Source organism: Gracilinanus agilis, chromosome 1 (assembly GCF_016433145.1).
Source record: "Gracilinanus agilis isolate LMUSP501 chromosome 1, AgileGrace, whole genome shotgun sequence".
NCBI classification, from domain to species: Eukaryota; Metazoa; Chordata; class Mammalia; order Didelphimorphia; family Didelphidae; genus Gracilinanus; species Gracilinanus agilis.
Window position 1 is genome coordinate 179,862,564 of NC_058130.1, and position 16,589 is coordinate 179,879,152.

Here is a 16,589-nt window from a genome sequence, read left to right on the forward strand (position 1 = left end):
GTTAGGATAGGTAATAGGAGGTAGGAAACAGGAGATTATAGCTCTTATATCATATAACTATGCCCAAAAATCTAAACCCTATACTAAAATCTCTAAGAAACCCTAAATTTAACTGCCTTCTTGGGCAGGATCTTCTTGCCTGACAAAGCATGTCTGACTAAAACCATTCTACCTAAAATTAAATTATCTATCTGCCTAATCTAAATCAATAAGTCTTTATCTCTTCCAACCTCCTAAACCCAGTATCTGAATCCAAACTGTAAATGATGAAACTGCCTACTACAGTGACAGACACCTAAGAACTCCTGCTCTCTTAGAAGTCAGAGAAATGGAGTCCCCTCTTAACTGACTCCTTTTTTTATAGTTGGTCTCTTAAAGAGACAGAGGGCGAGAGCTGTCTGTTACTGCTTCTTAAAGAGACAGAGTGAGATTAAGTAACTTCCTTTAACATAGAAACTCTGCTCTTAATGAGACAGAGTGAAATTAAGAACACTCTCTAATAACAATATCCCCTCTGAGATCCTTTGGGAGAATATGCTCCCCAATAGATCTTACAAAAAAAACAAAAACAACCAACTATTCTATATTCTATATAAGAAACAGGGAGAAGTAAAGAGAGAGAAAAAGAAAGCAAGCAAAACAAAATCTTGCAAAGTGCAAGTTTTAACTTATATCCCCTCTGAGGTGGGTGTTGATCAACACTTATAACCCTTTGAACCACTTTATCATTTACATATCATTCGGTTCCTATAAAAGTATATAAATAATAATCATTTTAAACACAAATCCTAAATCCTATACCTAAATACCTATACACTTACCATTCCTCATTCTATTTTAAATCTTTATGTACAAGAAAACCTCTTATTAAAACACAAAATATAAGTTCAATGTCCTTTAAAATAGTGTCCAGTTGTCCAGTTATAGTAGTCTTTGTGATGCCATTCCCGATTGTCAGTTTCAATAGAAGGTACCCTCTTCACACTCAAACAATGAATCCATGATGCTTTTTCTCCTATCTTGATTGCTGTAAGGATTGTTAAAAGTACTTGAAATGGACCTTCCCAGGTTGGCTGAGTTCCTCCAGTATGCTGAAAGTTTATTATATAAACTGTATCTCCGGGATTCAAATCATACAGAGAATAGTCTTTTGGTCCAGCTTCCACTAAGGCTCCAGACTCATGAAGTTCTTTTATCTTGATTTGCAGGTCTCTAATGTATGTAGCAATATTAGTGTCTTCTCCCAGCAGCGAAGTATATGCAGGATTGAATGGATGGTTTTGTATGTGTTGGTGAATGATGAAATAGCATCTCAAGTGGTGAGATGTGTAGATTTCCTCTTGGCCTACTTCAAAGGTAAAATAATGCTAATGGGAGGGCATCAGGCCATTTCAAATGTGTCTCAGTACATAATTTGCCAATCATGGTTTTTAGTTCTTTATTCATTCTCTCCACTTGTCCTGAACTCTGAGGGTGGCATGGTACATGAAATTTTGGTGTAATACTTAAACCGAATCTGTAAAATGTGTTTCCCTGTCCAAATCAATTCTTGCTGGTAAACCAAATCAAGGCATGATTTCTTTTAGTAATATTTTGGCTACAAATACTGCTGTATTCCTTGCTGTTGGAAAAGCTTCTGGCCATTTTGTTAGCTGGTCTACTATCACTAAACAAAATTTCTAATGTCTCGCTTTTGGCACTGTTATAAAACCAATTTGTAGGTGTTCAAATGGTGTGTAACATCCCCCAAACACCTTTCCTTGAAATATATGTTGATTTTACGCTTAGCAAGTTGCACAAGCTGCACAGACTTTGGAGGCGTTGTTTGTTATGGCAAGGGCTATCCATACTTTTTTTTTTACCAAATCTACAATGCCTTGTGTTCCCAAATGACCATTTTTATGTACTGATTGACACATTTGTTGATAAAATATTCTTGGAAAGTATTGGCTTACCTTCTGATGCTACCCCTACACCATTAATTTGTTTGGCTTTAAAATTTTGTTTCAATTTCTTGATCCCTTTTTCATTACATGTCAGGGATAAATCTGCTTCATTAATGATTGTCAAATTCCAAATCAATTCAGGGCCTTCTATAGCAGTTAGTTTCGCAGCACATCTGCTTGGTGATTCCCTCTCGAAAGAAAGTCAGTTCCACCTGTGTGAGCAGAACAATGTACTACAGCCAGAGTTTCAGATAGTTGGAAAGCTAATAGAATTTCATGTATAATTTTTGCATTTGCAATGTTTTACCAGATGATGTTAAGAAACCTCTTTGCAGCCAAAGGGTACCCACAGCATGACATTATTTCAAAGGTGTATTTTGAATCGGTATATATTGTAGCTTTTCATTTGCTTCATTTGAGGCAATATTTGAATCAAGAGCTTTTTAATCCCAAATCCAAATGACTTGGGCTTTTTTACTGTATCATTCTACCTCCTTTACTAGTTTTAAATATTCAATCAGGACAAAAATCTTCTTCCTAAAATTCTAAGGCCTCCACTAAATAAGAGTAGTCCAAGCCAGTCCTGGTCCCTGTGTAATACTCCAATATCAAAATCCTTTGCTCCAAACCATTCCTGGTGCTCTTTCTCAGTTTGCTCTACAACCTCTCCAGCACAGGATCACAGAGCTAGAGGTGTAAGGGCTCTTTTCTCTGTCCTCATCCTTTTTGACCTTTCTTCTGTCTCTGACATTGCCACTCCTCTCTTGGATGCTCTTTTCTCTAAGTTTTGTGACGCCTGGCTCTCTTCCTAACCAGCTGATAGCTCTTTCTAACTCCTCATCCATCTCACACCTACTAGTCATGGCTCTGTGCTAGTGACTCTTTTCTATCTACCTGGTTCAGATTTGGTGAACTCATCAGTTCCTATGATTTTGATAATCACCTCTATGAGACAACTCTCCTGATCTCTAGTCTCCCATCTCAGTTACAAACGAGACATTTCAACTGGATGTCCCAAAGACCAGTGATGGTGAACCTTTTAAAGATTGTGTGCTCTGTCCCTTGCCCCTGGGCTTTTGCTGTGTGTTCCTGCATCACCACCACCCCCCTTACCCCTCCCAGGGGAGAGAGGAAGCTCTTCCACTGGGTTGCTAGACAGAGGGCCAGGTGAAGTGAGGAATGTCCTCAGCAAGTGTAGAGGGGGAAGGAGATGGCCTGAGCACTCAGCTCCCCTCCAGCACTGCTGCCTGTGAGCTGCCCACCTTACCCACTGTGCACTCCCATTGGCTGCTGGGCAAAGGGGCAGGGATGTGAAAAAATGTCCTTAGATATGGGGGAGAGGGGGAAGGGAGCAGCTCCACCTGAGTCCCTCTGCCTTTCTAGTAATGAATTTGGGGGGAGGGTGGGGGGAGGGAGGCACCCATACTCACAGAGTGCTCTGCATGCCATCTTTGGCATGTAAAATTTAAATTTAAATTAATAACAATAATTCCAGGTTCTTAATTTCCATAGTTTTATTAATAATTGCTAAAGATGGAGTTTTATTAATAATCACCAAAGATAGAAAAAGCAGAGTAAAGCCTAATCTAACCTAACTGACCACCACCTGGCTTTTAGCCAGGCTCCCCAGCCACATTATGAGAAACAGAGAGAGGGCAATATCACACCAAAACTTTTATCCTTCCCCACCCCCATGTTTTCACGTCCATTCATGCAGTGTTCATGCAGCATAAGCACACAAATGGGATGCTGGGTAAGATGAGCTGGGTTGGAAGAGTCTTGGGGAGTAAATTCTGTCTATACAGGCACCCATGCCATAGGTTCATCATCACAGTCATAGACATCTCCAACTTAATAGGCCCAGAATTATCTTTCTTCCAAACCCCCTACCTGCTTCTGAACTTCAGTATTATCAAGGGTACTACCACAGGCTTCCTGTTCTATATCCTTAGTGTCACTGACTCTCCTCCCTCCCTTTCTCCCTTTTTCTCTCTCTCTCTCTGTGTATGTGTCTCTCCGTCTCTGTCTTTCTTCCTTCTTCTCTTTCTCTCTCTTTCTGTCTCTGTCTCTCTTGTTGTTCAGTAGTGTCCAGCTTTTTGTGATCCCATTTTGGGTTTTCTTGGTAAAAATACTAGAGAGGTTTCCCCTTTCCTTCTCCAGTTCATTTTATAGATGAGAAAGGGAGGCAAACAGGATCAAGTGACTTGTCCAGAGTCACACAGATCTAAAGATGAGTCTTCCTGATACCACGTCCTTTGTGACCTTTCTCCTATATCCCTCTCCTCTCCTCTGACACTATCACTACCTTGGTACTGACTCTCATTATCTCATTCCTGGACTATTGCAATAGTTTACTGGTTAGACTCCCTGATTCAAATCTTTCCCTACTCCAATCTATCCTCTACTCAGCTATCAAAGTAATCTTTAAAACAAAACAAAACAAAACAAAACTCTTCTCTTGTCTTGAATCAATTGGTTTCAAGGCAGAAGAGCAGTAAGGGCTAAGAGTCTAGGGGTAAGTGACTTACCCAGGGTCACACATTAGGAAGCACCTGAGGCCAAATTTGAACCCAGGACCTTTAATCTCCAGGTCTGGCTCTCAATCCACTAAACACCTCACTGCCCCTCACAGCAATCTTAAAGTACAGGCCTGACCACATTAGCTTTCTTCCTCCCTTCTTATTCTAAAAATTCCAATAGTTTCCTATCACCTCTAGGATTAAATATAAAATATACTTTTTGACTTTTAAAAATCCTTCATAACTTGGGTTTCTTTCTACATTTCCAGGCTTTTTCTATACCTTCTATGTATCATGAAATATAGTGACACTGGCTTCTTTGCTTTTTTTGAACAAGAACCTCCGTTTCCGGTTCCATGTATTTTCATTGGCTTTCCCCATACCTTAGAACTCTCTCCCTCCTCATCTTTATCTCCTACCTTGCTTCAAATCTAAATTAAATTCCCACTTTCTTGCTTTATTTTTTTTAGAAAGTCCCACTTTAAACCTTTCGTAGACTTCCTTAAACATAGACTCTTCCCTCTAAGATTACTACTAATTTTATTATATATCTTGTTAATATTAAAATGATCAGAATGATTGTCTTTACAAATTTTTTTAAATTTAAAAAATTGAACCTATTTATAATTAACTTTTTTTGTCCTACTGCTGCCTAAGTCATGGCTTTTCATCTCCGAACTTAGTTCAGAATTCAGCTGGCCCATAAGGAGTTAAGTTTAGAAATCCAGTTCTGCTAATCACTGTTCATTCCTAATTTCCTACCAATCATATTGTCCCCCAAATTTCAGCTCCATAACCAATAAAACTAATTCCACCACTCATTATTTTCAATTCTTTTAACCAATCACAACTTATTCCTCACCATAAAGTCTTATTCTTTATTCTATACTCCCCAAAGTTTTTTAAAAGGAGCTGTCCCCCTCATTCAGGGTTTTAATTTTGCTGAAGAGGCTGAAATTCTTATGCCCAGACTTTGTGCCACAGCTTACTTTAAGTTTAACTGTTACAATGCATAGATATTGCATGCTATCTCTCCCAAGAGACTGTGAGCTCCTTGAGAGGACTGTTTTTTACCCTTCTTTGCATCCCCAGCATTCAGCAACAATGCCTGGCATATAGTATTCAATTAATAAAGGCTAAATGACTGATCAGGGAAACTGGAACCCGTGGAAGGTGAAGCAACTTGCTCAAAATCAAAAAAGTGATAAAAATCAGGGAATAAATTTGAACTGCTATCTCTCCAGCCATGCTCTTTTCTACTACTTAACATATGTTCTCATCTCTCTATGCCTTTGATCAAAATGATTCCCCCAATTTATGTTTCCCTATTTTCTTCCAACTCATGTAGTTGCTATTCCTCCTCCTTCAAATTCCTCTCCTACTCTGAATGTCTATAAAAATAAGTAAAGCAGCACACAATTTAATACTTGTTGACCTACTTTACAAGTGACTTTAAAATTCTGATTTGTAGCAGAGCCCACTATTACTTCTAATGCAAATCATGTGCTTTAAGAAAATAGATTAAGGTTTACATGTAGATTTTCATGCAAATGAAAGTCATCAAAAATGTCTCAAAAAGATAGAATTGCTTGCCAGCTCTGGAAGAGAGGAAGGGAGACAATTTAAATCATATAACTTCAGAAAATTTACCTGGAAATTTGTTATTACATGTAATTGGTGAAATAAAATATCTTTATAATAAAAAGTCTGGAAATCTATCAAATGTATTTCCAGATCAGCTAAAGCAATCAGGAATCTATACCCAAAGAATTGTAGCATTAACATTTTTTAGGATTATGACCATGTTTGGGCTCTAAAATAAATTCATTTATGCAAGCATTTATGAAGTTATCTATTATATATAATGATCCAGCAAAACTGACTATATTTTTGCAGAGGAAAGTGTGGTCATTCAATAACATTGAAGACTTCCAAGCATTCATAAAGAAAAAACCGGACTTAAACAGAAAGTTTGCTGCCCAAACACAGAACTCAAGAGAATCACCATAAGGTAATTAAAAGAGCAGGGGGGAAAAATCTTTTCTTTAAGGGATCCAATAAGTTCAACTGATTTGTATCCCTAGAAGAAAAGAATATATTGGCAAGTATTAAAAATTGTTATTATCAACAGAATAACTAGAAGAAGTTTACTTAGAATAAATAGTGACAAACTGTATAGGATGAAATGTCAAGATAATATGTATACACACACATATGTATATGTATGTATGTATAAATATATACAAAACTAGAGGGGGAAAAAGGAGATAATATTAAGAAAAATGGGAAAACAGACAAAATGGAGTAAATTTATATTCCATAAAGAAGCGAGTGGGGCGAACAGGGACCACTGGAAGGGTAAAGAGGTTGGAGAGATGAAATACTTAATACTTAAGTGCATTGAAATCAACTTAAAGAGGGAAGAGAATTGATTCTCTCCCTATAGAGAAGTAGAAGGGTAACAAAAGGACTGGTGGGGAGGGAAGTAACACTAGGAAGGTAGGGAGGGAATAGCTTTAAAAGATCCTAAAGAAGAATAAGAGGGGAATAAGAAGGGAAAGGGGAAAAAGGGAAGTACAATAAGGGAGGGGATTAGGGGAACTGATTAAAAACAAAACACTGGTATAGAAGGAAATAGTGAAAGAAGAAAGGACAGGACAAGGAGAGAGAATTGAAATGTCTGGGAATACACAGTTGATAATTATAATTCTGAATGTGAATAGGATGAACTCACCCATAAAACGGAAGCAAATAGCAGAGTGGATTAGAAACCAAAATCCTACCATATGTTGTCTACAAGAAACACACATGAGACAGGCAGACATACATAGAGTAAAAATGAAAGGATGGAGCAAAATCTATTGGGTTTCAACTGAGAAAAAGAAGGCAGGAGTTGCAATCATGACTTCTGACAGAGCCAAAGTAAAAATAGATCTGGTTAAAAGAGATAGGGAAGGTAATTACATTCTAATAAAAGGCAGTATAAATAATGAAGAAATATCAGTACTCCACCATGTATGCACCAAACAGTATTGCATCCATATTTCTAAAGGAGAAGCTAGTGAAGCTCAAGGATGAAATAGATGGTAAAACTATACTAGTGGGTGACCTCAACCTTCCCCTGTCAGATCTAGATAAATCAAACCAAAAAATAAATAAGAAAGAGATAAGAGAGATGAATGAAATCCTAGAAAAATTAGACTTAATAGATATATGGAGAAAAATAAATAGGGACAAAAAGGAATACATCTTCTTTTCAGCAGCACATGGAACATTCACAAATAGAGAGACCATATACTAGGACATAGAAACGTGGCAAACAAATGCAAAAAAGCAGAAATAATGAAACCTTATCAGATCATAATGCAATAAAAATAGTTATTAATAAGAATACATGGAGAGGCAAACCAAAAATCAATTGGAAATTAAATAATATGATTCTCCAAAATAATTTAGTGAAAGAACAAATCATAGAAAGAATTAATAATTTCATTGAAGACAATGACAATGATGAGACTTCTTACCCAAACCTATGGGATGCAGCCAAAGCAGTTCTAAGGGGAAAATTTATTTCACTGAGTGCATATATTAACAAATTAGGGAGGGAAGAGGTTAATGAATCGGGGATGCAACTATTATATATAAAGCTATGTAACTACATTCACTAAGCTAGAAGCTGGGGGAGAGGAAAAGGTCTGATGAAGGTTAATTTTTTAATGACACTCACAGAGCAAGGGTTTAAAACTATGTTGTAGTAAGAAGTAGTAGTAATAGTAGCTAGTAGTGGTTAGTAGTAGTAATAGAAGTAGAAGCAGCATTTAAATAGCTACATATCAGAGGCAATATCTGACTAGAGAATAATCACAATACTAGCTAGCCTTTATATCAGGCTTTCAGGTCTCCAAAGCACTCTCCCTATTTTCTCTCTTTTGATCCTCACGACAACTCTGGAAGGCAGGTAGAGATTTTGAACAAAAGGATGCTAAAGAAGGTTAGGTGATTTGCCAGTCAGACCACCAGGAAGCATCTGAAAGAAGGATTTAAACAAAGGCTTCTAGACTCCAGTACTGGCTCCAGCACTCTAGCTTTGCACCATCTACTGCCTTCTAGCATCATGGTACCATTGTCTACAAAGTCATGTGAAGAGAAGAAAAGAAACCAAAGATCTTCTCGTAACATAGATTAAAAATCAGAAACTAATTTAATGTAATGTTTCATATTCTGGTCTTTTGGTGCTTAACTGTCTGTCAACCTCAGTTTAGCAGAATGACGTGGTAGAATAGAAAGAATTCTGGAATTTAAAGCAGAATTCTCAGTTTCAAGAGCTATGTTAGTTGGGCAAACCATTTAAGTTCTGTTAAGTCTAAGTTTTCTCATTTGTAAAGTAGGGATAATACTATGAGCTAGTCTACCCCCCCAAAATTGTTACAAGAATAAAAAGTAATTGAGGGAACTTGCTCTGTAACTTGGGGGCAGCTAGGTAGCACAATGGATAGAGCACCAGGCCTGGAGTCAGGAGGGGAGGCAGGCAGGAGAAGACACTAAAAAGTTTATCAATCTGTCTAGGGTTGCACAGCAAGCATGTACTAGAGATGGGACTTAAGCCAACATCTTCTTACTGAGGCCAGTTTTCCAGCCACTAAGTAATGTTGATTCTCATTAAAACAAAATTATATAAAATTATATAATTTCTTTTTTGACTCAGAGAGCATGTCATGTTCTGGTAGAGTCTCAGGTTTAACTTTATAAACATCAGTTATCACTGTTCAGTAGAAGAAGGAAGTAATGGTTAAAAAAGCCGACCAGGTGTTACATTTCTGGATAGCAGTTTTTAACTAAATTATTTTGGGAATTTTTTTTACTAGTATTGGGACCTCCAGGTGATGGAATTTCTTCTACCAATACAGGCCAGCAGCTGCTCTACAACTTGTAGACTTGGAGTATGACATAGAATACTAAGAGGCTAAGTGATTTATCCAAAGTCACACAGCCAGCACCTGTCAAAGGCAGACTTTAACTGGATTGTCCTGTCCTCTATTCACTTAAATGCAAACTAGCACTAGTTATGAAAGACAAAAGAAACTTATTTTAAACCTAGCAAGATCTACCCTTAAGCTTTCTCAAACTTCTGACAACTCCCAAATTCAAAACTATAACGCATTCATTTTACAGATCTACATAAACCATTAAATTCATTCTAAATAGTGATGACTATACCATGATTAGAAATTAAACAAGATTAATGTTACAGCTAAGCTTCTTTATATCATAAATGTAACCTCTACCAAACAAGGCATTATATATGTATTTCCCTATATGGGGTAGCTAGGTGGCCCCGTGAATGAGAGCTAGGCCTGGAGTCAGGAAGATCTGAATTCAAATGTACCCTCAGATATCTACCAGCTATGTGATCCTGGGCAAGTCACTTAATACAGAGTCAGGCATGACTGAAACGAATGAACAACAATTTCCTTATATTTGTGTGAAAACAATGGAACAACACATTTCACTATCAGGTCTCAAGGAAACCTTTAAAGAGATTGCTCTATTACCCTTTGCTAAATGAAAAATGATCAAATTTTTAACTGGTATATTGCTACAATGCAAAAATTGCCTGAGAGGTTTTTCATGACTGAAATAACTGCTGCCATTCCAGATGGGTAATATATTTTTTATTTAACATCCTAGTTGAAACTGTCTCTATAGAGCAAATAGTTTTCAAATTGTTCAAATTTAAAATTCAGCAGCCATACCTGCAAAAAGTATTTCACAGAGACATCCTTTTTACTGCTAAATAAATTAAGATAATTAGGTCAGATTAAACAACTCTTCTGGATGCCTCAGAGGTTGCAAGTTAAAAATTGTAGGAAAAAACAGTAGGAAAAAATCCACAAAACACTAACTACTAACTAATAATGCTAACTATACTATTTTAAGTAGTGACTATTTGGCAAATATTCACGATAATGTCATGGTAATAGAGTTTTGAAACATAACAGTGTTGAGATCATAACATAATCAATACTTTTAAAAAGATACAATATAAGGGATGGGAAGACAAGACCTGTCTAGTTTCCTGGTAATTCTTCAACATTAAAAGTTTCTAATTTGTTCTAGTTAGTTTTCTATTTTGCAATAGTCTCTGCCAGATTTAATTCTGCCTTTCTCATGGGGCTAGGTTATTTTTGAGAAATGAAAACAACAGTTTCAAAACCTGTATCACGGATTCTGGCAAATGCTATTTTTTTTTTTATCCTCCCCTGGGGAAAGAGGGAGATGTGAAAGAAGGCAAACGCACCCATCCAAAAAGCATGAAAACTATTTTATGACTCCAGTATGCTCAACTGCAAATATGTAGAAATTGATTAATTAAAAACAGGCAAATTGAATCCTTTCTCAGTCACACAATAATTATATTTTTGAACATTAGTCTAAAAACAAACCAGGTTGCTCAGGTATGTGCTTATACCTAACACAGTCAACTTACTATTTTCTTCACTAAAAAAAAAAAATTAGACTTTGGGCTATACTGGGTATAGATTGACTCTCATCCTAATGCTGTGTGTGCTAAAGGGCCAAAATCATCCATTATCTGGCTTTTGTATCCCAGTTCTTCTCACTCATCCATTAATAACTGCCAAAAATACAGGTAAAAAAGAATCCAATTGTCAAGATATCCACTGTTTATATTGAGTCAAATTTATACAAAACTTTTCATATTTAAAATTCTTATAAATTTAACTTATACCTGATAGAATGAGTAGCCACTATTATATATAGATTGTTTTCTAGGGATTAAAGCTTGCCAGGAGAGCAAATGTCCATTACTGGTTAAGCAAAAATACTTCTCTTGAATGTATAGTACTTGTAGCTATCTGTAAATTTTAGCAGATGGTTTGTACACCCTCTTGTGGTTCTAAGAATAGATCACCTTTTCTTGGCCATTTTTTCCCCTACATTCTGTATTTCTGTCACTCCTAATTAAAGTTACATATCACATTTTTAAAAGTATGAAGTCATTTTATTAACCAACTGCTAATCTTTAACTTTAGATAACCATCTCACCATCCCCTGTCCAGCATTTAGAGCAGTGATTCCCAAACTTTTTTGGCCTACCACCCCCTTTCCAGAAAAAATATTACTTAGCGCCCCCCTGTCACATACTATCACCGCCCCCTTACAGTTATTCACCGCCCCCAAATGCACCTGTGGTCATCACTGCCCCACCCTGGATCGCTGAAGCACCCACAAGGGGGCGGTGGTGCCCACTTTGGGAATCACTGATTTAGAGCAATACTATACTGATAATATATAAATACAGTGTCCTGGATTACTTTAATTAACAAGCATTTCTTAAATGCCTATATGCCAGGCACTCAGGACACAAATTTAAAAAAAAAATCTCTGACCTCAAAGAACAAGATATATATTTTGGTCAAAACATTCTACTGGGAGCAAACACCACATATACATGTAGGAAAATACAAAGATAAAATAACCTCTGGAGGGAAAAGCCCTGGTGGGGGAGGGAGGAGAGATTAGGGAAATAAAGGCCTCATGCTAACAGTAGTAATTAGGCTGAGCTTTAAAGGAAGTGAGCAATTACAAGGGGTGAAGGTGAAGAGGCAAGCATTCCAAAAGTGGAGAACAGCCTGGGCAAAGACTAGAGGCAAAAGATGGAAGGTTGTGTGTGAGGACAGCAAGTAGAGCAGCCTGTGTAAAGTGGAGTAATGTGTAATACATGAATAAAGGCACCCTAGAAACAGATTAAGACTTTCCATGACAAAGAAAGGAGATTGTATTTGATCCTAAAAGAAATGGGGAGTCACTGAAAATGAGACCTACACACTTGAGGAATATCACAATGGAATCTGTGTACAGGACTGAAAAGAAACTGGAGTAAGACTTAATCAAAAACCTCTTTTTCACCATGAAATTAAATTGACTTAACTCTTAAGACAAAAGAATGGGTCAAAGACTTTTTTCCCCTAAACAAGATAAAAGTAGCTGGCCTCACTGCGACTTTTATTAAGTAACTGGCATGTGCTTCTCTACAAGCTCGAAGAAAGGACAGCAAGAAGAATCATAGATCTCCAGGGAGGTTCTACCTGCTCTATAGCAAGGCACACGACAACCCTGGCTAGATGTGTTCATTTTCTAATTTGAGTCTTTCTTGACAATTTCTTAATTATTCTTTTTGCCCTATAATGAACCTAATTTGGAGCTTCATGTGAGCTGGTTAACTAATGACTATTACAAAATATTGCCTTTGAATTTTTTCCTCTTGATGTCTGAAAAGCTAAAGCATCCTGACCTTGAGGGTACTTTCCTAAATTCAAATAAAATTTGTCCATTTCTGTTATACTTAGATAGAAAAGGTAACAAGAAAAACAAAAGTGTATTTCAATCCAAGGAAGATAACCTAAAGGAAGACAAATTTCTTAAGTAGTTTTGAATCAGGACAACAGTCATTAATATTGACCTTTGAAATGCCCCCTGGGAGTTTCATTTTAATTTACAGCTTTGTATATATTTTGTAAGGCATTTCTATCATTGGACAGGTACAAAGAAAAATTCCTTCTCCTACTTTTCAAAATGTTATACCTCTGCCCAATGACAGTAATTCCAACAGTCCCAATGAAGAAAATACTTGTCTTACCAAAACTAAGCATCTTTAAGGATATTTAACACTGGATCCATCAACTATCTCCATTAAAAAGAATTTGTAGCCCAATATAAAAATATTTTTGTGAAATTGCAAAGATAAACTGATAGCTAACATTTATATAGCACTTTAATTTTTGCGGTTTTGCACATTATGTTATTTTATCTTCACAACAGTCCTGTGAGGTAGGTACTATTTTACACAAAGCAAGTTGAGCCTAAGAGAAGTTAAGTTGCCCAGGGTCCACAGTAAATGACTAAAGCAAGATTTCAGCTCAAGTCTTCCTGTCTCTAAGTCCAACATTTGGCTCACTGCCCTATCCAGCTGATAATTCATAGGCTAAAGTTTATGAAGCTGTCACTGTTTAACTTTACATGCATGAAATATAAAAAACCTAAAAACTACATAAAATGTACAAGACTTGAAATTTAGGAATTGATATTGAAGGTCCCAACACAGGGTCCCTGACCACTTCATTTAGTAATCAAATTACACAAATATTTATGAACAGCAAAGCAGGATTATTGACAGCAGTACTCACTCGTTGATATTGGTGCCTAGCATGGAACAAGTGCTTAATAAATATTTGTTGATTTTTTTATTTAAATAAAGCTAAAGGTCAAATTATTATCAATTGGATCTGAGCTCCTGGTCATAATTGCAAAACAAAAGTCTATGGTTAGAGAAATGATTTGGTTAAATGCTTGTGAATCTACCATTAAAGTCAAGTATTGGTCTGGACCTATGCTTTTAGTGGCAAATGGAGCTCCCAGGAAGGAAGCTCCCACTATCAAAGCAAATAAACATTAATATTCAGTTAAAATAATTTTTCATTATTTGTTTTCAAAAGCATATAACGAATTCAAACAAATTTAATATATATTCTATCAAAAAATCTACTTTAAAGTGCAGTATCAATGAATATCTGTTAGTCTGCATATACTTAAAAAAGAAATCTAATTAAAAAGTATTTAGTTTAAATTTTTTCCTTCCATATTTAATAAAGACATGGATAGGTAATTTTTACCTTCTAAAATTGTTTACAAGCTGCTATAGGCAAACCAACTATATTCCAAAAATAAGAAGAAACAAAACCAAAAGTATTCGTGAATGCATTATATATAACTAAAAATGCAAATTAAGGCCAAAAGTTGAAACCATTTTGTTATTATGACAAACCAAAGGAGCATAAACTATCAATAAAATAGCCTTTTATGTTCCATACCTAAATTTAAGTATACCCCATACATAAAAATCTAAATTTGCAAAAGAAGAAATTAAGGAGTTTGGGGGCAAAATAAAAAGTTAAGAGGATGGTTTTAAATAGCAACCTCCTTAGTGAATTTAAAATGAATCAATTTACCAAGAACTACCACCAATAGTTATACAGGGCTTTAAAGTTTAAAACACAAGTTACATATATTATCTCATTTATACCAGACAACCCTGTCAGGTAGGTTATGATAGGTATTATCCCCATATTGCAAATGAGGGAAATTGAGGGTCAAAGAAGTTAAGTGATTTGTTCCTTTAGGACTGGAGTTACAAATGTTCATCAAATTGAATTGATTTGTATGGCCTATATCAAACTGCTAGCCTTCTCAATGAAGGGACAGGGGAGGGAGGGAGAGAATTTGGTACTTGAATTTTTAAAAAAAAGAATATTAAAAATTTTACATGTAATTAGAAAAAAATAAACTATGAAAAGCAAATTGAATTTTTCTCTTTGAAGTACAGCAAGAAGAAATGTTAACAAGACCACAAAAGAAAACCTTGATTTTTACAAGCATCTTGCAGGACCAAAGATGTTATGTATGAGTTTTATCTAAATACTACTAGGTCTCCATTTTGGTTTTTAAAAACAGCCTTAAGAGAGCATCATCCTAATCTGGCCAGCTGTGTGATCCTGGGCAAGTCACTTAACCCCCACTGCCTCAAAAAAAAAAAAAAAAAAAAAGCATCATCCTGACAAACCTAAAAATCACAATACAGAATTCCAATTAACTGTACAATCAAAATACAGATGTTAAATAATGCCAATGGTACTTTGTCCTTGTTGACACTATATTATATATCTATCACATGCTAGCCTGAGCTCAACCTAATATTAATAACTGCACCAAATTTTTTAAAGAGCCATTTAAAAGCATGATTGAAAAAGTAAATCATTAGTAACAAAGACAAAAATGACTACACATTATAATCCATTTGAAATTGCTTGTGATCTCAAGGTGTAGGAGGGAAGAGGAAATTTGGAAATCAAAACTTAAAGAAACAAATGTTAAATACTTTTATTTATATGTAATTAAGAAAAAATTAAATAAAAAATTAAATGTTAAAAAACAACAAAGGCAAAAGAATATTTTTTTCTTTGATGAAATTTATTTACACATCAGCTACCTCTCATCAATATTTAGGGATATAATCAATATTCCAAATTTATAAGGAAGTGTCAAAATTCTTAAGACCTTCAGGAAATTCCTTTAACACATCTAAAACTTTGCTCTCTTGGAATTTATGGCTGGTCTTTCAGATGGCACTCATGAAACTCCTAACCTTTATTCCTCCCTACCTCAATAGTAGTTCAAACTTGTAATAAGCAATCTCAGAATTTGAAGCAACTTTAAAGAACAGATAACCAAACATTTTTTGTTTTATAGGAAAGTGAAATGATACTGCCTTAGGAAAAAAATACTGGCATTATTGAAATGATTGTATTTTTATTTATTTTGATGAATATTTCCCAGTTAACATTTTAAGCTGGTTATAGTGGCATTTGAAAGTGTTACAGGCCACATGTTTGACACTTCTAGTCTAGCTTTCTTGTGCTTAGGCAGGTTAATGTCTAAATGACCAAGACAAAATACTATATATTCCCTTCAAGAAGCTGTCTTCTTCCTCCAAAACCTACCTCAGCGTTTCATCAACCAGTTAATGAGGCAATTCTATCATATGTGCCACCAAAATTTCTCCTGCTTTAATTACATTTGGAATCACAAAATTCTTTTCTTAGATCTGCAAGGGATGTCAGAAATCTTCTGGTCAAGTCTTCTCATTTTATAGATGAATCAGGACTATAGAGAGAAGTTAAGTGACTTATTCTTGGGTGCACAACAAAAAGGTGATAGACCGGGGACTAGAACCCGGGTCACTTTAGAGTCTAATGCTCCTTCTACCGCACCATGTTACCTCCTCTGTAGACAGAGAGTATAAAAGCATGCGTCATCCTCATAAAGGTCCCGCATATGCTTTAAGATTGTAATGATGTCACTCACCCTTTAGTCTTCTCTTCTTTAGGCTAAATAATCCTAATTTCTTTAACCTTTCCTGATAGGACCTGTTTCTTCTCATTTTGATCATTTTTGCTCTTTAGACACTGTAGAGGAAAGAGCACTTGACTGTGAATCATTCCGCCACCAACTAGTGGTGTAATCTTGGGCAATTCACAACCCCTCCAAG

General features: G+C 35.9%; 1 protein-coding gene across 2 annotated transcripts in view; it reads right to left on the reverse strand.

The window, feature by feature from the left end:
* The window catches only part of TXNDC11 (thioredoxin domain containing 11), a 70,936-nt gene that overhangs the window by 41,120 nt on the left and 13,227 nt on the right, over positions 1-16,589 (reverse strand). The window contains exon 5 of one of the 2 annotated variants that reach the window (XM_044659067.1): positions 4,517-4,523. The exons of the other annotated variant lie outside the window; for it this stretch is intronic. Coding sequence (XP_044515002.1) covers positions 4,517-4,523 — 7 coding nt within the window. The remainder of the gene's footprint in view (positions 1-4,516; positions 4,524-16,589) is intronic. 2 annotated transcript variants of the gene reach the window in all.